Source organism: Naegleria fowleri (genome assembly GCF_008403515.1).
Source record: "Naegleria fowleri strain ATCC 30894 chromosome Unknown tig9, whole genome shotgun sequence".
In the NCBI taxonomy this organism is placed as follows: Eukaryota; Heterolobosea; class Eutetramitea; order Acrasida; family Naegleriidae; genus Naegleria; species Naegleria fowleri.
In genome coordinates, this window is record NW_025407941.1 from 76,935 (window position 1) to 102,909 (window position 25,975).

The 25,975-nt window shown below is 36.9% G+C and overlaps 13 protein-coding genes across 13 annotated transcripts; 7 read left to right on the forward strand and 6 right to left on the reverse strand.

Annotated features, from left to right (window-relative positions):
* Positions 1 to 1,121: 1,121 nt before the first annotated feature.
* FDP41_011220 (uncharacterized protein) lies at positions 1,122 to 2,012 on the reverse strand (the record flags this gene model as incomplete). Its single annotated transcript, XM_044701605.1, has 1 exon — positions 1,122 to 2,012. The coding sequence occupies one exon, from the start codon at positions 2,010 to 2,012 to the stop codon at positions 1,122 to 1,124; it is 891 nt and encodes a 296-aa protein (XP_044567003.1).
* Positions 2,013 to 4,036: 2,024 nt separating this feature from the next.
* FDP41_011221 (uncharacterized protein) lies at positions 4,037 to 4,450 on the forward strand (the record flags this gene model as incomplete). Its single annotated transcript, XM_044701606.1, has 1 exon — positions 4,037 to 4,450. One exon carries the CDS (start codon positions 4,037 to 4,039, stop codon positions 4,448 to 4,450), a length of 414 nt encoding a protein of 137 aa, XP_044567004.1.
* Positions 4,451 to 4,881: 431 nt separating this feature from the next.
* Positions 4,882 to 5,646, forward strand: FDP41_011222 (uncharacterized protein; the record flags this gene model as incomplete). Its single annotated transcript, XM_044701607.1, has 1 exon — positions 4,882 to 5,646. One exon carries the CDS (start codon positions 4,882 to 4,884, stop codon positions 5,644 to 5,646), a length of 765 nt encoding a protein of 254 aa, XP_044567005.1.
* Positions 5,647 to 6,006: 360 nt separating this feature from the next.
* FDP41_011223 (uncharacterized protein) lies at positions 6,007 to 7,635 on the forward strand (the record flags this gene model as incomplete). Its single annotated transcript, XM_044701608.1, has 1 exon — positions 6,007 to 7,635. One exon carries the CDS (start codon positions 6,007 to 6,009, stop codon positions 7,633 to 7,635), a length of 1,629 nt encoding a protein of 542 aa, XP_044567006.1.
* Positions 7,636 to 7,852: 217 nt separating this feature from the next.
* Positions 7,853 to 8,335, reverse strand: FDP41_011224 (uncharacterized protein; the record flags this gene model as incomplete). The annotated part of the gene is made up of 1 exon (XM_044701609.1): positions 7,853 to 8,335. The coding sequence occupies one exon, from the start codon at positions 8,333 to 8,335 to the stop codon at positions 7,853 to 7,855; it is 483 nt and encodes a 160-aa protein (XP_044567007.1).
* Positions 8,336 to 8,754: 419 nt separating this feature from the next.
* On the forward strand, positions 8,755 to 10,095 carry FDP41_011225 (uncharacterized protein; the record flags this gene model as incomplete). The annotated part of the gene is made up of 1 exon (XM_044701610.1): positions 8,755 to 10,095. The coding sequence occupies one exon, from the start codon at positions 8,755 to 8,757 to the stop codon at positions 10,093 to 10,095; it is 1,341 nt and encodes a 446-aa protein (XP_044567008.1).
* A 170-nt stretch (positions 10,096 to 10,265) lies between these two features.
* On the reverse strand, positions 10,266 to 11,873 carry FDP41_011226 (uncharacterized protein; the record flags this gene model as incomplete). The annotated part of the gene is made up of 1 exon (XM_044701611.1): positions 10,266 to 11,873. One exon carries the CDS (start codon positions 11,871 to 11,873, stop codon positions 10,266 to 10,268), a length of 1,608 nt encoding a protein of 535 aa, XP_044567009.1.
* A 95-nt stretch (positions 11,874 to 11,968) lies between these two features.
* Positions 11,969 to 12,881, reverse strand: FDP41_011227 (uncharacterized protein; the record flags this gene model as incomplete). Its single annotated transcript, XM_044701612.1, has 2 exons — positions 11,969 to 12,302; positions 12,490 to 12,881. The coding sequence occupies 2 exons, from the start codon at positions 12,879 to 12,881 to the stop codon at positions 11,969 to 11,971; spliced, it is 726 nt and encodes a 241-aa protein (XP_044567010.1).
* Positions 12,882 to 13,345: 464 nt separating this feature from the next.
* Positions 13,346 to 14,365, forward strand: FDP41_011228 (uncharacterized protein; the record flags this gene model as incomplete). Its single annotated transcript, XM_044701613.1, has 1 exon — positions 13,346 to 14,365. The coding sequence occupies one exon, from the start codon at positions 13,346 to 13,348 to the stop codon at positions 14,363 to 14,365; it is 1,020 nt and encodes a 339-aa protein (XP_044567011.1).
* A 176-nt stretch (positions 14,366 to 14,541) lies between these two features.
* On the forward strand, positions 14,542 to 18,643 carry FDP41_011229 (uncharacterized protein; the record flags this gene model as incomplete). Its single annotated transcript, XM_044701614.1, has 5 exons — positions 14,542 to 14,912; positions 15,197 to 16,027; positions 16,179 to 16,400; positions 16,500 to 16,719; positions 16,838 to 18,643. The coding sequence occupies 5 exons, from the start codon at positions 14,542 to 14,544 to the stop codon at positions 18,641 to 18,643; spliced, it is 3,450 nt and encodes a 1,149-aa protein (XP_044567012.1).
* A 128-nt stretch (positions 18,644 to 18,771) lies between these two features.
* On the reverse strand, positions 18,772 to 21,009 carry FDP41_011230 (uncharacterized protein; the record flags this gene model as incomplete). The annotated part of the gene is made up of 1 exon (XM_044701616.1): positions 18,772 to 21,009. One exon carries the CDS (start codon positions 21,007 to 21,009, stop codon positions 18,772 to 18,774), a length of 2,238 nt encoding a protein of 745 aa, XP_044567013.1.
* Positions 21,010 to 21,569: 560 nt separating this feature from the next.
* On the reverse strand, positions 21,570 to 23,459 carry FDP41_011231 (uncharacterized protein; the record flags this gene model as incomplete). The annotated part of the gene is made up of 1 exon (XM_044701617.1): positions 21,570 to 23,459. The coding sequence occupies one exon, from the start codon at positions 23,457 to 23,459 to the stop codon at positions 21,570 to 21,572; it is 1,890 nt and encodes a 629-aa protein (XP_044567014.1).
* Positions 23,460 to 24,449: 990 nt separating this feature from the next.
* On the forward strand, positions 24,450 to 25,898 carry FDP41_011232 (uncharacterized protein; the record flags this gene model as incomplete). Its single annotated transcript, XM_044701618.1, has 1 exon — positions 24,450 to 25,898. One exon carries the CDS (start codon positions 24,450 to 24,452, stop codon positions 25,896 to 25,898), a length of 1,449 nt encoding a protein of 482 aa, XP_044567015.1.
* Positions 25,899 to 25,975: the final 77 nt, after the last annotated feature.

The following is a 25,975-nucleotide window of genomic DNA, read 5'->3' on the forward strand; positions in this document are numbered from 1 at the left end:
TAGATTTTAGCTTTCCACAATCTTTCTCTCAAAAAACCAAACAGAATACTATTTCCAATCAAATTCTTCACTCTGTTGCAGCAACATTTAGAAGGTTCATGAGTGGTGATAGGACGTAATTCAAATGTACCATTCGAATACACCATCAATTCACCTCTCCATGTGCCATCTTCGATATAAATCAATAAATTCATCAGAGTCATCCTGTTCAACTTGTGCCTTAAGAAGATACTTCATGAAGCGGCCGATCGGATCAAGAAACTCTATGGTGAAGGGACGAGCTCGTTCATCCACTCTCAATGAAAGTAAATAATGAAACGGAACTTCTCTGAATAAAACAAGGTTGGTTGGTGTTCAGAATCATTATGATTCTCTGCACTCATCCCCGAAGAAAGGATGGGAAGAAATTGGAGAGCTCGTCGTGTTCTTGTCCTCCGATTTTGAAATCATTAATATCATCTAGATATTATTATTCTTGCATCAACAACCTCATCCTTCAACTCATGGAAACCCATCTCTAGATCCTTCCGATCATACCCTTTTGTAAAATCTAACAATTCCAATTGTACCAAAGAATCATTCTGATGATTTTCCTCTCCTCTCAAAAGGTGGATGGAACCATTCGTATTCATATATAATATTAAAGGGATATACGAATTTATATTTGAATTGTTGATCAACCATGAGACAGAACAAGAGAGTTCAGGGACACTTTTAGAGTCTCTTATTCTGCAATATGGTCGAATGATGCATTTACGGTGTTCTAATCTCTGGTGGTGGGAGTGTCAACAAAGTCATGCGTTGAAACGATCATTTAATGATGGCAGATCTAATCATCATGATTAAGGTTTGTTTATTTAACTGAGAATATGGTGTCGCCTAGTTGTATTGGTAAGAGTAAATTGATCACTTGGTCATTCCACACAAAGAGACAATCATGCGAAGAAAAATAGCGTTAAAGTGAGTCATGTAATAGAAGCGAGTTAGAAAGGAATTTCAATTAGAATGACAGTCGTTGCAAAGAAATTATTTTCAATCAGTGTTGTTGTTGTTGTTGTCAGTGACAGCATGAATGAGGTGGTGTTGTTGTCAGTGACAGCATTTGTATCATCACATCAGAATTATTTCTTTTTCAAATTTTCCTCAATCTTTGCAAAATAGGGCGTTGTTTGTATCCAATCCATAAATGTTTCATTCACATGTCGTTTCGAAAAGTGTTGTGAAGTATGTTCCTCAAAAGTGAATTGACTTTGACCAGGCGGTCGTCTTCGATTGGCTGGTTGAACAGCAAGTGGAGGTATCGTCGAGAGTGTGAGATTGAGTTTGGCACTCTTGTGTGAAATGCTACCTGTCGATTTGAAACTCTGTTTGGGAGGTCTCTTTTTAGAATGTTGTTGAGACAAGTGATGTGAAATTTGTTGTGGTTGTTGTAAAAGTGCAGGGACAATCACGACATTGGGTTTGTAGGGCATGTTGGTAGTGTTGGTAGTAGTGGCAGTGACAGTGTTAGTGATGTTGGTGGTGCTCATTAAGGATCCTGTCGATTTACTCTTTGCTCGACTTCGACTCTTATTCGAGACAGTTGGAAGAGATTTTGTACTTTTCGAGGAGATCATTTGAAGAGGATGTTGTTGTTGTTGTTGGAAATTGGAATCAGTGGCTGCCACATCGATGTGATGATGATCACCATGATGTTCACAAGATCCATATTGACATTTTGGAGCATCATCGGAAGAAGGAGAAGTTGAGATTCTCCTCCGGAATGAAAACCTCCAAGATCGAGTCTTTTTGAAATTTTGACTACTACTACTCGAACGGGAATTTGTTGTAGAACCACCATCCACGTTGGGAATCATCGAGCTGTCATCACTTCCATGTTGATGTTGTTGTTGTTGAAAGGGATCTGTTTTGGAAGTGACAGGTTTTATGGCAATGGCTGGATGTTTCTTGGCAGTGAGTGTATTGGGAGAGGGAGCTGCTAAAAAACAAGCAAATAGATTGGAGAGTTTCATGATGATGATGTTGTTCTTCTTGTTGTTGTTGTTGTGGATGAAAATGTACTTGTTGTATTTTGGCAGAAATTCTTGAAAGATCGGATTGAAATAAAAGGGTCGTTAGAGAATGATCGATCAATGGTAATATTATTGTGTTGTGGAAGAGAGTTGTGCACAATATAGTTAAGCCTTGCTTTCTGTGTGTGTGTGTGATTGTAATATTATTATTTGATGACGATAAGATAGGAGAGAGAGAAGATGACACTTGACGTGTCACTCAGAGTCTTTTTGGAATCAATATGCGAAGGAGAGAGACAATGAATGTTGTCGTCAATAAATGATCTCTTCTTCTTCTTAGAGATTGGTGGTCTCCACAATGTACTATCGAATTGGCCAATCTTGTTGTTGTTCAAAGTCCCAACAATTCAATCGCGGATGATACAACAACAGTCGTGGCTTTTTTTGTATGTTCTTCTTGTATTTCAATAAAACCACCACCACGAGATTGTGATGGATGACAACAACAAGTTGTTGTTGTAGTTTTGGTGTTGTTGTATGTTGCAAGAGAGATGAAACTAATGCAGAAGTATCCGAAGAAAAAGAGAGCTCTTGATTTGTCCAATGGATTTCCTGAACTTGATAAATGTCTTTAAGGATGACACAAGTTTGTGAATATATCCACCACTTGATAATGCACTACTACAACAGCAGAAGAAGCAGAAGCACCACTACTTTAAGAGGAATTGAGATGTCGAGAGAGACAGATGCACTCTCGCGAGTAATTGTCTTTTACAAGGAATGATCCGCAACAAGCAGGGCGAAGATAATATTCGGAAGATTGTTGTTGAAGTCAATGATCAACAGTGTTGTTGTGGTTGTTGTGGTTGTTGTGGTTGTTGTGTTGGTGTCTGAGTTTAGAAAGAAAGGAGCGTCGTGAAAGCCGTTGGCTGTGTTTGGTGTGTGACTTGTGCGCAAGTCAAAAGTCACTCAACAATTTCGTGAACGTGTGAGGGCGCGCAATGCTTTTTTTTGTTCGGGGAAATTTGAAAGACGTTGTTATCCAGACAGGATAGAGACAATTCGCCAATGAATGCATTACATGCGGAAGTCATGATCTCAACTTCTAAATTTTTCAATTTAGGAAATTTATTGTGATTCACGCATGAAAGATCTCGAGAGAGAGAAAGATGATTTGAATTGCGACTCGCTGTGACAAATTCTCATGAAACGAGTCATGATATTCCAACGTACATTTGTGGCCACGATGATTTCAAAGAGATTTTAACACTCCTTTTGGTCTCGCAACAATGTTCAACGAAAAAATTTAAAATCTTTGAAGAACATGACATTCGAATGAGTTAAATCATTGTGTTGGCAAATGGGTGGACAAGATCCAAACAATTCAATACAACACATTAGCGAATAGAGTGATCATAAGGATGGTGTGAGGGTGAGTTTTTAACAAGATGTGAAAGATTATCAACATTATCGATCCCGGTCACAACTTGAGAAATCACGTGTGTGGAAAAATTGTCGGACTCATTCAAAACAGGTCGCTTCGAATATGCGAAGAACGGATTGAAGAAATATCGGGGTAATTGGAAGAAAGGAGTAACGGAAAGAAATTCATCCGTTAACGGAGAAAGTGCAGAATGTGGAAACACCAAGCAATTTGACATGTGGCATTTGTACGTCATTAGCTCAAAGGTCCACTCTACTTTGAACTCGGAAGGACAATTGATCTTCTTGTTAGAAAAGATAGAAGTGCTTCCGTAGAAATGGATTGGAATGAGGTGTGATCCTTGAATGAGCGCATTCGTTCAATAAAAATCATTCCTTAACATTCAGCAAATTTCACACAACACATAAAAAACATAATTCCCACAATCACTTTCAACAGAACTTGATTTGCATCCTATTCACAAGAATTCTCTCCACACAATGGCACTCATGCTTCTCTGGAATCCTGTCCTTCAAGGTTTCGTTTACAATTGTTTTCTTCTCGCGAGATTCGTTTGTTTTTTGTTGCCTTCTTTACAGGAATGTACAAACGAAAGGAGGGTGTGTATGCAAATCCAAAAGATGTTCGAGTTGCTGTTGTTGAGAAAAACAAATCATCCACTGAGACACCACTCGATGATCCTTCTAGTATGACGAATCGAATGAAGAGAATTCATGCGAATGATTTGGAGAATATTTTACCATTCTTTTTGGTGACAGTTCCATATGTGTTGGTGAGCTCGTTGCAAGTTTCAAGTGTCACATCGCCACAATATGCCATTTGGGATTCTGTCATTGGAAATGTGTTAATGTTTAGCTTTACTCTGTCGAGATATTTGTACTTTGTGGCTTATTGGAGAGCATGGCAACCGTGGAGATCATTGATTTGGTTCTGGGGAGTCCTCACAACAATTTTGATCGGTATTTACACGATCGTTTGCCTTTATGTGTTGTAAAACAGTGTGGTTGAAACTATCTCCCTCCAAAGGAGTAACTCATCCTGCTAATGAAATGTTATCGTTATGTGTTGATAAATGTATTTCATTAATTGTTAATTGGCCAGTAATGTTATTTTGTTTGTAGCAACCTTTAAGGTTAAACATTCCCTAAGCATGCATCACATCAGAAAAGTAGATTGTGATCAGAACCACCACAACTAAAGAGCAACTTTACAACAACGTAATCGAGCACACAAGCGTGAGCTGGCGAGGTTTTTTTGTTTCTCTCCAAAAAAAAATTCGCAACACCCTTTTGAGAGTCATTCGCTCGCACTCACTCTGTTGCCTTGAAATTGGATCCCTTTCATCATTATTTTGAAATCCTTTCATCAAATATTTATTGTTGTTGGTATTATTAATACATTCTTAAATTATAAACACGCACAATCATGGCAGAAGAACAAGAATTTAATAATCCATTCGATCCAGTCATTCCTGATGATTTGGTTACTCAACAACCTGATGTCTCATGGGAATATCTTTTCCAACCAGATCAATGGTACATTACACCACAAAGCGTTTCTGAGAACTTTGTTCCTCTTGTTTTGAGCTTGGCTGCTGTGGCCGTCGCTGCTTTTGTCTTTTGGTTCTCAAGAAATCAAGGAATTAAAACGCAATGGTACAGAAAATTAGAAAAAGGAAAATACTACTTCTCTGAAACACTCATTTTCAATGTTTGGATTGCATTGTATATTCCTTTGGCTATTGGTGCTTGGTTATCCTATGTTTATGGTGGTCAAACTTGGAACAGAGCTTTGACTGTCTATGCTTTGCACTTGATTGTCAATGTTCTTTTCTCCGTTTCTTTGTGGTGGGTTAAGGATTTGAGTTTGGCCTTGTTGAACCTCATTACATTGATTGGTGTTTCCATGTTCACTACAAGTCAATTCAATAGTATCTTGAAGTTTGCTGGATATATCAACACTCCATACATGTTATGGCTTTTGATTTTCACTGTTCAATTTGGATATTTCTGGTATTTGAATGAAGGAAAGGAATTGATGGAAGCTGCCAATCTTGCAAGAGGTGGTGCCAAGAAGGCTCAAAAGAAGAAGAAGGGACTTCCAGGAGATGTCAAGAAGAAGCTCCAACAACAAGTTCAAGATCAAAAAGCTTCTCTTTCATCGGCCGGTGAATCCGAGAAGGAAGAATAATTTTGAAAGATGTTTATGTACGAGTATGCATAGTTTTGTGTTGTATTCACTCACCCCGAAGAATACATTACCCTCTAGTTCTGTTTCAAAGAGATCTTTTATTTTAATATATTCCATGTTGTTGACAAGTTTTGTTCAAAGCTCTTGCAAGCCAGTGCAATGTTGTCTGATTGATCTGCATCAATCCAGTGAATGAACAAGAGTGTAGATGCTTTACAAAAATAAGAACTTGAACCAAAAATACACCATCACAAAAAAATATCAAAAGTTGTGTGTCATCATCGTCCTTTCACCATCAAAAAATTGAGATCGTGTGTGATCGCTCATCATCATCATCCTTCTTCTTATCGTTACTTCATCATGTCCTATATTCTCTCCCCAATTTCACCATCACCTGTTGAATTTCCTGATGAATCCAAATGGAAGGAAAGAAATGATCGTCAGCTTCGTTTGTGGGGCGTTCACGGACAGGCTCGTATCGATTCCGCTAAAGTCTGTTTGTTGAATGCTACTGCTGTTGGATGTGAGGTCTTGAAGAATATTGTTTTGCCAGGTTTTGGTAACTTCTCTGTGGTTGATGCTCAAAAAGTCTCACCCAGAGATTTGGGACGAAATTTCTACTTGAGAAAGTCAGATTTGGATAGAAACAGAGCAGAGGCTGTCTCAGAAGTTCTCGCCGAGTTGAATCCTGAAGTGAAAGGACAATTCCTTGCTGAAGATCCAGTCGTTGTCATTGAGAAATCTCCAGAATTCTTTGATCAATTCAACTTTATTATTGCTTCACAAATGCCAACTCATCAAGTTGAGAAATTGGCCAAATATTGTTACGATAAGAACAAGGTTCTTGTTTGTGTTCGCTCCTTTGGTATGATTGGCTATTTACGTATTATTACAAAACATCATACAATCGTTGAAGCAAAATTAGATACACAAATTGATGATCTCCGTATTACGAAACCATGGCCTGATTTTATGAAGTTCTGCGATCTTCAAGATCTTGATGCCATGGACAACAATACTCTAGCTCACACTTCATATCCAATTTTGTTGGTCAAGGCTTTGAAGCAATGGATGTCCACTCACAACAATCAATTACCTCAAAGCAGACAAGACAAGGAGGATTTCCAAAATCTCATCAAAGGATTATCCAAATCATGGAGTGTTTTGACAAACTTTGCCGAAGCAATTGACAAGGCCCATTTTTGTTACTCTGAACCATCCATTCCAGATAATGTTTTGTCAGTTTTCCAAGATGAACTCTGTTCCAATCTCACAAAAGATTCTGATGATTTTTGGATTATGGCTGCTGCTGTGAAAAAGTTTGTTGAGAATGAAGGACAAGGACTCTTGCCACTCCAAGGACGTGTTCCAGACATGCATTCTGACACTGAACGATACGTCAAGATGCAATCGCTTTTTAGAAAGAAGGCTCGTGCTGACATGGAAATTGTCAAGAAATACATGAAGGAATTTTTGAAGCAAGTCGGAAGATCTGAAGATGAAATTAGCGAAATGGATCTCAAGGAATTTTGTAAGAATGCTTATTATTTGCGTGCCATGCATTACAGATCACTTGAACAGGAATTGAAGTCGCCAAACAAGGAGGAAATTCAATCCCAAATGCAATACAATGAGGACTCAACAATGCCATTCTACATTGTGTTACGTGCTGCTGATAGATTTTTGGAAAAACATGGCAATTATCCTGGTCAAGATGATGAGAATGTTGCTTCTGATACAGTTGAATTGAAGAAGATTGTTGATGAACTTTTGCAGGAATTCGAAGTGACAGAAACTTGTCACGATATGGACAAGTATGTGGCTGAGATGGTAAGATATGGAGGCTGTGAGCTTCACAATATTTCTTCCTTAATGGGAGGTGTTGCAGGGCAAGAACTGATCAAGTTGTGCACCAAGCAACGTATTCCAATGAACAACACATGGGTGTTCTCTGGAATTCGATCAGTTTCTATTGCTTTTGAGGCTTAATTGTATTCTTTGGTTGTCGTCTTTGTCTTTTAATAAATCGATCACCACTTTTTATTTATTCGAATAAATAAACCTTGAATTTGTATAAGAAAAGATCAATTATTCAATTATTACCCGATCACTTGTTGCACCTCACACATCGACAAAAACAACTCTCGCAATATTTGAGAATTTATAATTTATTTTGAGAGTTTTTCCGGTTTCTTGCACGATCCAATTATTGTTGGAATCCCTTACCTCTACCTCCAGTCTTTGGCTTTTCAGTTGTGGTACCTTGTGGGACAGTTTGAGCTACTGGTTGTTGTTCACCTTCAGTCTTTGTTGGAGCAGTCTTTCTGTCGGTTCTATATTGTGGCTTTTCACCTGCCTTGAATTGACGCTTTGGTCTTTCGTTGATGATGGTAACCTTCTTTCCGGTTTGCTTGTGAGTTGCTGGCACAACGGTAGCTGGCAAATGCAAGTATTCTCTCAAGAAATTAACACCTGGACCAGTCAAGAACCAGTAGTAATGTCTCCAAGCGTATTGTTGCTTGACTAAACCTCTAGAAGCAAAACCTTGCAAGAATTTAACAACATGCAAGTTCTTAACACCTTGAATGTGTGGGTGAGTCTTCAATCTCAAGTCGTTCTTGGCAACAACTACACCTTCCTTGAACAAGTATTGCATAATAGCAACTCTGGACTCGCTTGGGATGAACATTTTGAAGCGGGTTGATTATGGGGTTTTGGCGTATTTTTTTCAATCAAATTTTTCTAAAATTTTGGACAACCAGGTTATTGGAGTTTACAATGTGAGCTAAATTTTTTTGGCTCAAGTGTTGATCAACGTGGGTATTAAGAAAACAAACGACTCAACATCACGAGTAACCATCTCGTCAAACGGAGAAGGCTGTGACACAATTGATAAGGTGAAGATATGAATGGTATCATTCAGAACACCAACCTCCTACCTCATATTCCATCCTCGATTTGACCATACGTTCTTTATGTACAAGTGGACGAATCTCCTCTTTTGTGTCAACACTATTAATGAGAGAAAGATGAAAGGTTGAGGAAAGGTTCTTTTGTCATTGGAGCCTTTTTCTTGAAAAGGAACGGATAATATAAAAACCCAAAAAAATGTTTCGTTTTGTGCTTGGGGTTCATCCCTCGAAATCCCTCACTCGTTGCTGTGCTACAGGACAAGGACTGTATCGTCATTGGAATAGAAGGATTTCCGAATTGAATATTTCTCTCAATCATCATCATCATTACAGCACAGATAATAATAATATTAATATTAATAATAATAATAGTAGTAATAATTATCAATGTAGTTTTCTTCAACAACGGAAGGTTCAATCGGAACACAAGGATGATAGAATGATGAAAAATTCAACAATGACACGGACGAAGGACAATCCTTCCAAACATCTTTGGAATCATGTTTCTAACAGTGTACTTTCTCAATCCTCATCCACACGATCTTTTAGCACTTTTAACGGAATAACAAACATTGAGAATAATTCCTCCTCCGGGAAAAAACGAAATTTTAAATCCTATCGGCAACCTAATAGTGAATCATATTATTTTCGTGAGGAACGAACCTTGTTATCGGGAGAAAAACCAACTCTTGTTGGAAGGGTTTTAGGTGTTGCTTGGAAAATTATTACATTTCCTTTAAAAATTATCTCATTTGCAACCATGGGAGTTTTGTTCTTTATTGGACGATTGGTACTTTCCAAAGTTCTAAAGAAAGATTTAAAACAAATGGAGCTCATGTTCACACGAATGACATTGAAAGATGCAGCTCCTTTAAAGTCATTCTATCGAATGGATAATTCTACAGCACCAACTCCTACTTTCATGGATCCCCTCACTCAGCAGTATATTGAGGTGGACCCTATTTTAGAAAAATGTTTAAAATTTGTGGATAATGATCATCTGGTTTATGATCGTTTAAAGACCGAAACAGTGAAACATAGCGGTATGAAAGATTCTTTAAATGTCACCTTGATGGATGCCAAGGAAAAGACTGATCGAGATATGAATCCCGAGGCTATTGGCAAACTTTGCTTCCGAAATTCTACTTTTTTGAAACTATTAACAGATGTTAAAATGATTAATGCTCAATCAACGCCTGAAGGACTTGTCAGGGATGTCCCTCTATTTGTTATGAAGAAATTGACAGAGAAGGAAGAAGCAGAGTTCAAAAATTATGAACAAAAAGATGAAACTCCAACTCATAATGAGCATATTGCAGGATACAAATTTGTATTTGTGGCACAAATGCATATTTATGCCACTTATGTCAATGGTCAATGGCAAGATTTCCAGAAAATTGACATTGTTGTCCAAGATGAAGTCGAAGAACAAGAAGAAGTTCTCATGACCTTTGATGATTTGTCAACCAGTGAATATGTCTCTACCTCGTCATCGAGCACAAGAATTATGGACGCTGAGTTTGAAGAGAAAAAGTAGGGTCTTGAGTGAATTAAATAGGTTTTTATGTATAAATTTTGCTATCTAGTAAATTTAATTCAGAGATCTTAATGTGACACTTCCTTACAATCTCATTTGGATACAATGATACAACTATAGTTTCAATAATGTAATGAATAGTAGGAATTAAAATGTGTTTCACCCATAATTTACTTCAATGTCCAGTTGCCAGTTAATTCTCGAATTTTTTCTTCAGCAACTTGCTCATTCGTAGCTCTCTCCCTCATAAATTCCACAGTCAATTTTTTTGCCTTCGAGTCGAATCGAAACACAAAGAAATATTTCGAAAAATCAAGTCCTTTCAAAGTGTTATCTTTAACCGAGGAGTAAGTCACAGTCGATATATGTTTGGATTTTTTTGAATGATTGCTGACTTCACCATGATTACCATCAGAACCCTTTCCTACCACCAAACTCGTGACACTTTTCACAATCTTTGTATTTTCCAAGGTGTCCTCGAAAATATACAATTTATCAGTATCAAAATCTACAAACATGTGGATGGAGAAGATATTCGATTTTTGTGCAATGGAATCACTATTTGCAATGCTGTCTCGATCATAATCCCTTGGATAGTGCAATACCTCACAACAATACATGTGTTGCTTCACTGCACAATGATGACACTGTCTTGAGAATAAATTATCCTGATGTGAATTCTTCTTGAGAGTCAAAATTTCAAAATTCTTCATCTTGGTACTTTTCACACTGTCCATGTATTGGAGAAGCTTTTTCAAATATTCATTCAATATTTGGGCACTTCTCAATTTTTCATCCTCCAATTTCTCGATGCCTTCGAATCGATAAATGACATTTTTCAAATTCCTATCATATTCCACAATTTCCTTTTTCGTGTAAAGTTCGAAACCTTCCACAAGAGCCACCGTTTGACTTAATCGAAATGCCAAATATTTCAAATCTTCTTTTTCCAATTTGTTGACAATTTTTGTAAAATCCAAGTTTTTCAACATTTGCATTCGACTTGTAAGATCAAACGATTTCAACGCCAAAATACTTTCACTCCTCACTTGTTCACATCTTCGAATTTTCACAAGAATATTCTGAAGTGTCATGACACATTTCAATGGAGCCACTCGTTTCACCATTCCCTTAATTGGTTGAATATGTTCATATTTCTGTGAATGCAATTTCAAAGTTTTGAAAAGTCCATTATTCACTTCATCAGGTAATCCTCGAAATACTCGTCTCACATAACTTGGAGTTTGATCATCTACAATTTCAAATAAATTCACATCACCAACACGATCAACATGACCAATGACACCGCTATTGTCCATTACATTCAAATCATCATCATCATCACCACCACTACGATCAATATTGTGGTGGGCGACTGGATTCGATCCCTCTTCCATCGTGATCTTCATTGTTGAATCATTCCGCACATTTCCACCACCACAACCATCAAAACAGATCCAACAACATTCCTTGTGGTGAGAGGGCATTGAATGAGCAGTGAACATGTAAATTAAATCTACATCGAGAGAATCTTGTGAGCCATGAATGAAATAGGGAGTTTGTTGGAGAAGAGAGGAAAGTGCCTTTACGTTAATCTCTTCATGATTGTTTCGGGATGAGAGAGAGGATGATGATGAATGTGAACATGATGTTCGGGTGATAGTAGTGGTTTTATGATGCTCTCTCTCAAGAATGTTGTTTGTTTGACATGATGATGATGTTTCTTTATCCTCCAGCACCTCATGATTTCGTGACTTTCTGAACCCACTTTTGGTCATTTTTTTGTGTCAAAATTCAATTCTGTGATTGAATCAGTTCAAAAGTTTAATCGCAAAGAGCTTGTCTGATGTGTCAACAGTTGGAAATATTGAAGTTATTGTCCTTTCTTTTTGATAAGATCAAGGACAGCTCTTCTCACTTCCCTCTTATCAAAATTGCCATTTTCATCAAATAGGTCATTGAGATACCATGAGTGAGAGACTGTGCAATTGGATGATTTATATTTCGAGGTCAGAGAGGAGGGTGAAGGAAAATGTACAATGATTTGATACTTGGGACAATTTCTCTTTTCGGCTTCCTCTTCATCCTCATCATAAATGTCACTCTCGACACGAATAAAGCCATATTGCAAAGAGTAAGCTAGAGCAAAGGTTCCTTTCTCAAAAAAGTAGCTGTTCAATGCCAATATTAAAATGACTGATACGTAACTGTTGTTTTGGTCGTTCATATGGAAAGAAATTTGAGATGCAAAGTAAAGAAGAGCAATTTTGAATCAAGTTAACCCAATGTTTGGCATGAAATAATTATTACAAAAATTCCGAATGAAATAAGAACATAATGTAATGAGTTGAGAATCAAACCTATAAACCATGAACAACAAATACAATAACGTACGCAATACACAACAATAATGCATAGAGCGGTGTTTTTGTAAAATAGGCCATAATTGCTCCACCACAAGCTAAAAATCCTGTTATTAATTTAAAATTACTCAAAGTATGATCCTCTTTAAAGGACTTTTCCTCAATCAATACCGATCTTACAAAAGAGTCCAACATGTACTTCACCGAGTACAAATCATACACATTGATGATTGGTTTGTTTTTACTTGAAGTATTTTCCTCCGTATTATTTGATAAAGAGGCCGTTGATGATGTTGAATGTTGTGTAGTGGTTGTTGGTGGTATTGCCGATGATGATGAGGATGAAACCACCATTGATTCTTCATCCATCATCATGGAAGGATGAAGGCTTCCGCGTGTGGAAGGAGAGACTCGCTGTTGCATGTTGTTGTTGGAATATTTTTTGTTGTTTTTTTGTTCCAGAAAAAAAATATTCCAACATCTCTCTCAAAGGATTTTTGCTGTTGTTGCATCATCAAACAAGGACGACATCACACGATCATTCAACCGAATCTATTGGTTCTTTTTTGATTCAATACTGCCTCAAAAAAGAACCTCTTGTTGCATGATTTTGTGTTTTTTATTTTGAACACACTTGCATCACCATCAATATTTGACTTTGTGAATCGTAGAGAAATCTTTATCTCGGGATTTTCAACTTGTGAATTGTAACGATCAGAAAATATAATCATCATCCGACAAGAATTTGCTATTGATTGATTTTTTCAAATATTATTGAATTTAAACACAAAGCATTCAAGCTTGGAATATTATTATTATTTGGGAAATATTTCTCTTGGCATCATTATTTCGATAATTTTCAAAACTTTGTGTAACACATGATCACCATGTCAAATCCTCCAAACACAACGGTTTCGTCGGCTCAACAACCCATTTCGCCTCGACCTCTCAAGAAGGCCTTCTCTCCGAAAAGACCTATTACACCTTCCACTCCTACAAATCTTACTCCCACCACGCCATCCAAGGCTGCCACAACTTCTGTCGGTTCAATACCTTCAGCTACGGTACCAAGCGATAGCGTAGCTGCTGTGATTCAAGGAGTTTCACAACCCACCACAAAACCAACAATAGAGTCAACTAGTCCAAGTAGAGTGAGTAATAATGAAAAACAGCAACCATCAACACCTTCCAAGCCATCCACTTCTGCTTTGCAAGGAAAATCAATCGAATCTAAACCAAACAGCTCCAGTTTTAATAAGAATTCGGAAGCTCAATCAAATTCTCAAACATCTACACATTCAAATGCAAGCAGTAGTTCTAGGTCTCCGTCACAATCTAATGTGAAACATTCCCTCAAGTCATCTCCATCTGTGAGCGGAAAGAGAAAAAGAGCAAGCACAGATCCTGCAACTGCAAGCCACGACTCTTTGCATGGCTCTCTTAAGAATGAAGTTGCTAGAAATCGTTCCGATAAATTATCAAACGTACTAGGAGGAGCAACAAGCATGGCTCCATCGTCCGTATCTAATACTAGTTCTACACCATCCAACTCAACAGCTTCCACAGAAACAAAACGAAGAAAATCTAAAAAAATCATAGACGATGAAGAAGAAGAGGAAAGTTTCGAACCAGCTCAAAAGAAAAAGAGTACGACTCATGAAGATAAAACAGGAGACAGTTATAGCGCCATAAGAAGCGCAATTACGCATAAAGACAAGGAAGTTCGACATCACCAAAGAAAGACCAATTCGATCAAGAAGCATTTTATATCAGTGGACAAGCCAGAACTTTCAGAAACTAGTTTCCCAGATAGTGACCTTCAACCAGAATCCTCAATCGTATTATTCAGTCAGGAAATGTATCTTAAAACTATTTATCAAATTATTAAGGAAAGGAAGAAATTTTAAGTTGTTGTAATATTTACAATATGAGTGGAAATGTTTTACATACAATATATTGGGATATATGAATAAATCACCCAATCAAGAGCATTTCACTTTGACACACACTCCACCTATACCTCCAGTCCGACATTTCCATTCAAACATTCGAAAATTCTTCACCACCACAAAAAATACGCGACATGTCGACACTTGGTTTTTCATCGGAGAGACTTGTCCACTATGTAAAACGATCGGCACTTCGATCCTCTAAAGATCAAACACCACTCGATGCACAGGTCTATAAAATCGTGTTGGAATATATTCTTGAGATTTTAGCATTGGACGCAAGTCCTTTTTCTTCATCACCATTCATTCCATCCTCTTCTTCTTTCTCACAACAACAACAACATCACAACAGCATCATTGTGGAGTATTCGAGTGGAATTGGCACGAATGGAAAAATCGAATCCGAACGATACACATCTGCTCAAGAATTAATTTCAAGAAAAATCTCCATGTGTGTGTTTTTACAAGAATATTCGTTTGTGTTATTTCGAAATAATATTCCCAAGTAGGTTTTAATGAATCAGTGAATGTTTGTACAATGAATGATCACACTATTGTCTTGTATGGTTTCATTGAATTACATGATGATGGAATATGATTTTATTAAATATAATTGATTCTACTTTTTTAATGGAATATAATTTTATTGAATATAATTTTATGGAATTTACTATTATTGAATAATCATTTGATGATGGAATATAATTGATTCTACTTTTTAATTGGAATTTACTATTATTGAATAATGATTCAAATATTGACTATTTGAATGAACATTTATTGAAAAAGACTGTACGAATATCTTGGAGACATTCAAAATATCATTAACAGTGGTAAATTAGATGACATGACCTATGCTCAATTACTAGTCACCATGACAACACTTTACATTTCACACAATTTACAAGATTTAAATCCAACCATGATGTTGAATCACATTTCATCTCTCTTGCAATACATGACCAAAACTGTGAATCATTCACAATTTAGACTACAAAGACAAATGGCAGCAGAATCTCTACAAGAAATTCTCTATTTTCACAACATTCGAATTTCTGATTTTATTCCAACTTTGTTGAAGTGCTGTCAAGCAGAGAATTCACACGCTCTTCAATCGTTTTCAACATTGTTAGCAAATTTAATTTATCTCGAGTCGAACAAAACTAAGAGAGAAGTGATCAATAGTTTGACTTTCCTCATTGAGAATATTCAATTATTTACCATATGGGGAAGGACAGCCATTGTTGAGATTATTATTCAAATCATTAAGGATACAGATTATCCTGATCAGTTATGGAAGAGAGTTTTTGGAAAGTTTAAAAACAGTATTAATCCATATCTGATACATTTATTCTGCAATGTCACATGTGGCATGTCAAAACATCAGAATGTTACAAAAAATCCGAAGAGTGAAAAGTTATTTCAACTCAATATTGACGACTATAGTCAACCACTTTATGTGAGAGAGCAATTGATATATTTTCAGAAACAGCAACAAACGCAGGACTCGACCACGATTCGATTGAAATATTTTGACGAGTTACCAATCAAAACGATGAAATGTAAAATTATTTCACAAATCATGACGATGGATGCGTCCGTGAACAAGAATTCCATGGAGTAAGTATGCGAGACAAGTTTATGAATTTTAATATTCGATTGTGTGTCACACAATGTTAATTGCCGAATGATGAAATATGTTGTTGTGAATCATGAAAATCTTGTATCGATGAAATGGATGGTCTAAATATTCACATCAATATATCTACAGATCGATTCTTCATTTATTGGATTGTGTTGCCGATTACAAGTATTACATGAAAGCTCTTCCAAAATATTACTCGAAATCTTTTAAGCAACCACAAATTCCAGAAGAATCTCAAACAGCAGTGACAAAAATGGAAAGACAACTTCATATTCGATTTGAAATTATTTTCACAGTTCTTTATTATGCTTACAAGAGCTCTCCAAAGCAAAGCCAACCTATTCTAGAGTAAGTACTGGATTTTAATTGTATTAATAATTTAACATTAAATAATTTAAAATTATTTAATGTATGACTCTTAAATTTAAAATATTTTCACACACTTAGCTTTTTAATTGACATTTTAGAACGTGAGAGCAGTTTGAATATTCTCATTTCTCCAGTAATGGATTATACCATTTCATTCATACAATCACTCAATCACAAGGAGGACGATCAACTCGTAGAAGGTCTCTTCAATCACATCATTCACTTATCCAATGAGCTTGGATATTATTTTTCACTTTTTGAAGCTCTTATCACCAATTTAAAAAAGGATCACCTCACGGTAGGTAGTTCTCATTGAGTGATCATCATTTGAAATTCATGATGTTAAATATTTGATTGGAATTTCAAAAATAATTTTTGACTTGTCATTCAAACACACTTTTCATGGCATCACACAGACCATGCTTTCCTGTTTGTACAAATTCGCAAGAAGTAAGCCAGTTGCAAATTTTGGAGATTGGAGTTTTGGTGATTCGATTCTTTCCATCATTCGAATGATCATTTACAGAGCTTGTCATTATTTCTCATCATTTTCTGAAAATGAAAACAACCATTCTTTGGATTCAGAAATGATTTCATCCTTCACTTATTTCCATTCACAACAACAACAACATTGGACTCTTATTCATAATATTCTCTCTCTTCTCATTCAAGATTACAATAATTTAGAAATTAAGCAACGTGCTCACTTTTACAATTCTCTTCTCACTCAAGTATATCCTTACAATCCACGAAAATTATCAAATATTTTAGGATTTGGAGAGAATGGCATGTTCCATCATTATGATTTCACAACTACTTCCATTAATATGGAAAAGACACCTCTGTTGCAACATTCTTATATTCATGAATGGTCACCAGGTGCCATTGTATCTTTTTTATCTCATCCACTTCTAAAATTGGAATTTGTGAAAAATGTTGGTCACGAATGGTCCTTACTCTCTGCAACAAATGACAACAACAACAATGGTGGAAGCTTGATACGAGTGAGAGCAATATCAACAGCAGGAAATGTTGTTGGAATGAATAGTGGAAGTGTTGGTGATGGAAATGATCTCGTACGACTCGGAGTATCGAATGGAAATAATTTAAAAGAACATGAAGATGATGATCGTATTATTCATTTACATTCAGAGCATGCTCTCATTGTTCAGTATTATATGGACAAGTATGTGAAAAGTTATCGATATCAAATTCAATTGCAATACAAGATTTCTGCACTCGATTGTTGTGGTGGAAATGATCGTTCAATCAGTGGTGATGGTGGTGGTGGTCATGGTATGAATAATAATTTGAATAATAATAATAATATGAATAATAATAATAATATGAATAATAATACTATTGGTAGATCAGAAAAGAATGTAATTGATGAGAATTCTGATTTGGATTCACTGGTAGGAATTGAATTGATTTTTGGAGGAGATGAAATCGATCGATTTATTGGTTTGGAAAATGGTGTGAATATTCCCTATCTTAAAATACCAAGAAGTGAACTAAAGATAGAAAAGAGTCAAACTTTTAAATTTCATGAACATGTTGATGAAACAACAACAACAAGTAATCGAACAGAAATTCAAGAAATATACTCTCATGATGAACATGCAGACTTGAAAAAGAATAGAACAGAAATCACTTGTGTCTTGACACCAAACAAAACAGAAACCATGCATCAAGAAACACTCGAGTTGCCGTCTGAACATCTCTTTACGATCAAATTCTTTCCTGTGAAACCAGTTCCAGGAGTGATTCATGTTTCAGCTACTTTTACAGCAATTAAGAGAGAGAATACCATGATGAGAACACAAGTGAATGATGAATATGCCTCAATTGAACCCACGACAGCTTTCTGTCAAACTCAATTGCCAGATATTCATATTCAATTTAAGGATCTTTTTTTACCAATTTTTGATCGAGATTTGCCCGATGGCATAACGAAAGAAGCACTTTTTGAAGCCATGTGGAATTATAAGAGTGTGAAAATGGCATCGAGTGTGAAAATTTTGAAAAATACTACTGTGAGTGAAGTGATGGAAAGTTTTAAATTGTTTGCTGTGAATCCTAAGGATTATATTTTGATATTCCTTCCACCGAAATATCATCTCTTGATTCGACTCTCTCAGAAAGATGAGACCACAACACTTCTTTCCATCAAGACAGATTATTGGCAATGTTTGTCTTTTGTGGATGAAATTTTTCAATAATTGAACAGATATAGAATGACCATTGATTGATAACAGTGACTGAACTCCAAGCTCTCATGTCTAAATTTTTTGACAATAAATTAAGCTTTACTGGCATATCATGACTCTCAAAATTTAGAGAGAATCAGTTATGAAATGATGCATCGCTCCATCGATGACTGATTCGAGAGAGAGCTAGAAGATGAGGGCAATTGTGGTGGCAATGTGACATCTGATCCACCACCACTACCGCTATTACTGTTGTTATGACTTGTCGTCGTTATTGTCCCTGTACCACCAACGTTGCTGGAACTTGTTTTCATTGAAGAATGTTTACCATATTCTCCACCCTTGACATTTGTGAGTCTCAAATTGCTGAACAATGTATTTAAAGTATCATCTTGGGCAGAAAGACTTCTTTTTCTTTGAGAATTGGATCCTAATTGGTTGTCACTTGCAGTACTACCTTCAATCACTCTCGAACGATGGCTCGAAGTGCTGTCAGGAGCCATGCTCACAGTTCTACGTGACTTGGCTTGTTGAGAAGCACCACTACCGTTTGAATTCTTCTGTTGTTCAGTTGTACTTTTAGTAGTGACAGATTGTGATTGTGGTAACTGCTCTAAATTGCTTGAAATGATATATCGTGCAACGGCTGACAAATTTCTGAGTTGTACGGTTGGATGTTTCGAGAGTGCCTTCACCACTTGCTTGGCTCTCATTTTCGCATGTTCAGTCTGAGCAATGGCAAGTGTATTACACAAACCAACGCTCAATTGATAAGGCAACAATCTTCCACTAATCAATAACTCTTCACAGAAATTCCTCACATCCAATGCAATACTATAGAAATTAGGTGGAACAATGAGTTCAATTTTCTTAAAGTCAATAATGGATGCCTTATTTCGAGAAGATGATCCAGCTCTATTCTTAAAGTGATATTGCTTCAAGGTGGTCAACACTCCAACTTGCACATTGGAATTGGCCTTCTTTGCCCATTTAGGTACAAAACCTGTTCTCGAAATTGGAGTGTTTGTTGTTGACATGCGTTTGCTGTTGGCCATTTCTTCCTTCATGCTTTCCAGATCCATAGAAGCACTTGGTGACATGGCAGCAGTCGAGTCCTCATCATTATTACTCGCTCGCACACTCACATAATGATCGACCTCCTTGGAGAATTGCTTATTTTGAACTGCCAAATAAATAAGTTGAACGTCATTGGAAGTGCAAAAGTGTGCACAAAACATCCATTGTGGATAGACCATTTTCAAACATTCCAATAGTCTCATATTATTCTCGAGATAGGCAAAAAGATATTGAATTTGTTGCTCATTATAAAATTCAATCATGGTATAGAGACATGTGCTGAGTGGAGAATCCTTGTAAAAGTGTGATCTTGGATCTGTCCATGATTGTTCATCAGCATATTTGGACCAATGTTCATTCATGGTTGGATATCGCATCGTCAATGTTTCTGTACAAACTGTTTTACATGTCAAAAATCTTCTAAATTGCAAATAAACTCCAATACGGTCGCTCTGTCTCACTACTGTCACAATATCCGTTGGATAAAATTGTGAAATAGAAGGTCCATGAAAACTATCATCAAAAACAATTCCAAAAAATTGATGATGACATTTCAATACATAATTGCTCAATGCGCTGGAATCAATATTCTTTCCAGTGTGATCCTGTACAAATAAATCCTTAATAATTAAATCTCCATGTATGGTTGATGAAGGTTGTTGTTGTTGTGATGAATGTAAACTTCTCATTGAGCTCATATTTGGCATGGACATACTTTCCTTGATATGATGATGATGATAAGAAGAATGTGCATGATGTGTTGAGTAGTGTCCTGACATTCCATCATCGGAATAATAATAGTCTTCAAACCCGTTAGTTGAGGCTTGATGGTGTGGTATCTGATGATGAGTCTGTGATTGTTGGGAATGGCCATTAGGGTGATTAATATATGGTTGCTGATGAGAATGATGAGAATAAAATTCATGATGATGATTCATTTCTAATCCATCATCATCATTGGAATAATTAGAAGGAGAAGGAGGAGCATGATGATAGGACGAGGACGACATCATACCTCCATCCACCATCATCATGGAATAATCATGATCCACACTTCCAGTCTCACTCAAATGATCCGAGCTCGCAGAATGATGATAACCATAGTGAGAGTGCTGACTATTGTTGTGCGGGCTCGGAGGACAGGACGATGAAAAAACACTTGAAGAGTTGTTACTGCCATAAGATCCTACATGAAAACCAACAGGATCAAACTCTGAAAATGTGTCGTTGCCAAGATCTTCGAGTTGGTCAAATATCAAGTCATGGACCACCAACGCTGGTGTTGAAGGAGTTTGCATCATTTTTTTATTCTTTTTTTTGAGTTCTATTTCGAATGCTTTTCGAAGTTGTTTGGAAGGAAATGATTTGCATAGAACTAATCTTTTAAAAGGAGCGTGCTCATTTTGAACAGTTTGTCGAATCCTTATCGTATACTTCCATTAACTCAGAGATCCCATTGCGAGTCCGTTTTGTTTCACAGCTTGCATCATGAATCCATCTCGATCTTACCCATGTGGAGTTGCACATGTGTTAAAGGGGCAAACACAAAGGCCTCACAAGCACGGGATCCTTTCAACAACAACCATATCAGCAGCCACAACAACAGTATTATACAACAAGTAGCCAGCTCTGCTTAAAATCCACATGCTTTGTTTTTTAGATGGCGATTTTGCCCTGTTGAGTAAGCAATCTATGTACCACACGAACCAACATCAAACTTGTCAAGTAACAAAGACTCATGTGAACAAATTTAGTGATAAAGCAACAACGATTTATTACAAAAAAAACTCAACATAGGGTTGAGAAAAAAAGTAATAAATGAATTGTCGAAAAAGGCAGAAAATTTCTAGGTAAATTGCAATTACATCACATACAAGCTAGGGTCAATGCTAGGTGGGATAGGTTTGATTTCAGTGCCCAACTCTTGTTCAATCTTGTACAAGTTAAATCTATCTTCATAAGTGACAAAGTTAATAGCCAAACCCAAGTGACCATATCTACCAGATCTACCAATTCTGTGAAGGTAGGTTTCAGAGTTCTTTGGAAAATCAAAGTTAATGACGACATTGACAGCTTGAATGTCAATACCTCTGGTGAATAAGTCAGAGGAAACTAGATTTCTGCAAGCGCCGTTTCTAAAATCATGGAATACACGGTTTCTTAAATCTTGTGGCATCTTGGCATGAATGTAGAAACAGCTGTACCCAAGTTCAGTAATCTTCTTGGCCAACAACTCTACTCGGTTCACAGAGTTGCAGAAAATGATCGATTGATTGATTTGCAGCTTAGAGAAGAGAGTGTTCAAACAATGCACTTTTTGACGTTCCTCCACAAAGGCATAGTATTGAGTAACACCCTTCAAAGTTAACTCATCCATCAAGTTAATCTCGTATGGCTTGTTAAGGTACTTGTCTCTAAAATCTTTAACAGTGATTGGGAAGGTGGCAGAGAATAGGAGGATTTGACGATTTGGAGGAAGGAAAGAGATGAGCTTTTCAATGAGAGGGACAAACTCTGGACTCAACAATTTGTCAGCCTCATCCATGACCATCATTTGAACCTTGTTCAGGTTGGCAACTCCTTTGCTTGCAAGGTCGATAATTCTACCAGGTGTACCTACGAGAATGTGTACTGGTTTGTAAAGTCTCACAATGTCATCCTTCAGGGAAGTACCTCCGGTGGTAACCATGACTTCAACGTTAAGATACTTGCCAATTTCTTTACAAACATGACTTGTTTGCAAGGCTAATTCTCTTGTTGGAACTAGGAGTAAAATTTGAATTTCATTCTTTGATGTGTCAACTTTTTCTAGACAAGGAATGATAAAAGCTGCTGTTTTTCCTGTTCCGTTCTTGGCTCTAGCTAAAATGTCTCGTCCAAAGAGTGCCAATGGAACTGTTTGTTCCTGGATGGGTGAAGGTCTTTCGAACCCCTTCTCAAAGATACCCATCAATAATTCTCGTTTCAATCCAAATTCTTCAAAGTCAGATCCTTTGGTGAGAGTAACATCTTCTGTTTGCATACGTTCATCTCGTTGTGGAAGATTGAGTTTGTCTTTCCAGTTTTCATCTTGTACTAATTCCTTTGCAATGGCCAAGTTGGATGGTTTGTGAGTATCTAATTCGTTGAGTTCATCAGTCACTGTTTGTCCTCCAACAATTGCAGAGTAGGATAATTTTTGTGTTGGATTGATTGGGTTGGTTGATGAAGAAGTTGAGGAAGTGTTGGATGGAGTGGTTGTCGATGAAGTAGCTGTTGTTGCTGATGTTGTTGTTGATGAAGAGGATGTGGACGATTCTTGATGGAGGTTCTCATTAACCTTGTTCATATTTTCCAAAAGATTGCGATGGTGGTTGTATGATTGTTTTGAGTTAAATCTTCCTCCTCTTGCACTGCTTGAGCTGCTTCTGTTTTGAGGATTGGTGGTGGTTGGATTTGATGAGGAGTTAGAAGAGTTGGTGGTGCTGGAGCTTGAAGGACTTGTAGTGTTGCCGCTACCACTTTGGTTGTAGTATCTTCTATTTCTGCTGCTGTTTTGGTTGTTGTTGGCATTCATGTTTGTCGATGTGTTTGTGTTGTTGTTGCTACTGGTGGTGTTAGAACCATTGTTGTTGGTGTTGTTGGCAGATGGTTGGTTGTAGTTGGTCTTACCTCCTCTTCCACCCTTGTTGGAGGATGGTCTTGAACTTTTTTGATCAGATGGTGGTTGTTGAATCACAGGGTGGCTTCTGTTCGTGCTTGTAGTACTCATTCTTCTTCGTATTTACAAGATGATGAGGAGTAATAATAATAGTTGTAGTTGTAGAATTATTGTTGTTCAACAACGATGGCGTGTGTTGGTTTAAAACGCGGAGGGAATTCTTCTCAGAGCGAAAATGTATTCTGATGTTGTTGTTGTGTACACAGCAACAATTAGTTATCTAATAATGTTGCGGTGTAGAATAGAGGTATATAAAGAGTAGAGTATGGACAAGGAATAATATTGTTTTCACTTGTCGTGATTGCGAGAGTTTTGTATAAAAAATTAAATCGCTTGTAGTTTGAATGTGCGCTAAAAGAACCGAATGATTAAACTTGTGAAATGGTTCGCAATCAATACAATAGAGAGTGTTCGAACGAATTTGCTTGGTGGTACCGAGGAGCAACGAGAGAGAGTATCACTTGCTTGATGTATTCGCGAATAATAAATCTTGGACGCGATATAAAACCACAAAAGAACAAAGCAAGAATTTTTTTTAATAAGTTTCTCGAGAGTTTCTTTGTTTACAACGAAATCTTTGCAACAACAACACCCATCCAAATAAATTTCTGATGTGAACTTGCAACATTGAATTGAAGTAGTTTTGGCAACATTGAATTGAAGTAGTTTTGGCAAAGGATAGCTATCCTCTGTTTCAATTGATGCTTTCAAATAAGAACAACAATCTTGGGCAAGTTTGATTTAGATTCAGTTGAAGCCTTTCGGTGGAACACAATGTCGGTCGAGCTCTTCTTCCGAAACAACAACAGTCCATTTTGAAAAGCAAGCTTCAAAGAAAGATTGCCACAAGAAATATGAACTTGATAACATATGTTTGTTACTACTCATCGTATTATTAAGAGTCTCTCCGGCTAAGTCTAACACAACTGCCTTCCTCTATGCAAGCAACAACGTTGGCCAGCGTTCATGAACGAAAATGGGAATTGAATAAAAATTTTTAAAAAAATAAATTTTTTTAAAAAATCATCAATTCACAAAAAAATGAGTCGTCTAATGATGGGTAGCGATGCGGCTTCTTCTATGAATGAAGAATTCAACGCCGATGATTTGCCAGAAGTGAACTGGGAGTCTTATCAGGAGGCCGGAATTTTGACACCACTCGAAAGACAACGTATTGAAAGTATTAGTACGAAGAGAAGCGATGTAAAGGCTGTTATGGATACCGTCAAGCAAACCGGTAACGTGGAATACATTCAACTCTTCATTAAATTGTTGAATGGAGTGCACAAAAACGAAGCATTGATCAACATTTTGTACTTGATTGATTTGCTTTTTGAAAACGACAAAGCCTTTTGTGTTCAATTCCATGATATTGACCAAAACGGAACCGATAATCAAAACAACCCATTCACTGCTTTCCTTTCATTGTTCATTAGAAACGATATTTTCATCACCGAGAAGGCCTTTAATTGTTTGAGCAAATTGTTTGAATTGGACGCCGACAAGGAGGTGAGATCCAGTTTGTACAACACTCCAGAAGATGTCGAAATGTACAAACAATTACAACAATTGGAGAGACAAAATCAACGTGGTAAAGCACCTGAATATGGATACAGACATCAATCTCAGCTCGAGAACTTTATTGAAGGAATTGCCTCTCAACTCAAAAACTCTGGTGATGATGTGAGAAAGGCCAGAATGTGTGTTAGAGCATTGATGAGACTCTTGAAGCGCAATGATTGTCGTGCTATCTTGAATAAGGTCAAGGGAATTCCTCCATTGATTAACTTGTTGCGTGTTCATCGCACCAATGTGCAGATTTTGTATGAGGTTTCTTGCTGTTTGTGGATGCTCACTTTCCATGAAAACGCTGTCAGCTTTTTCCAGAATGAAGCAATGGTTCCAAAATTGCACGATGTTTTAAAGAGTGCTCAGAAAGAGAAGGTTATTCGAATAATTTTGGCCACTTTTAAGAACTTGTTGAAATATCCCAAGTTTGTGACATCCATGGTAAATGTGAGTGTTCCAAAGACTCTTCTCAATTTACAAAAGCGTTCATTCGAAGACAAGGACATTACCGAAGAGCTGAAAACCCTTATTGAGACACTTGATGCTCACATTGATGAGATTAGTTCCTTCGATGAGTACCGCCAAGAAGTTTTGAGCGGCCACTTGGAATGGACACCTGTTCACAGCTCTGAAAAATTCTGGAAAGAAAATATGGACAAGATGGAACAAAACAATTTTTATATTCTTCGTGAATTGATCAAGTTACTGGAAGATGAGTCAAATGCTGACAACTTGGCAATCGCTTGTCATGACATTGGAGAATTTGTTCGTTATCATAACCGTGGTAAGCGTGTCATAACTGACCTGGGAGCCAAGGCAAGAATTCTCCAATTGATGGAGCATCCAAACGAAGAGGTCAAGAAGCATGCTTTGCAATGTTGTCAAAAGATCATGGTTAAGAATTGGGAATTCATCAGATAAACGCTTGGAGTCCTTCTGTTTTATTGAGTAATACGAGTAAAAAGACAATCAATTTTGAATTATCAAATATAATTAAC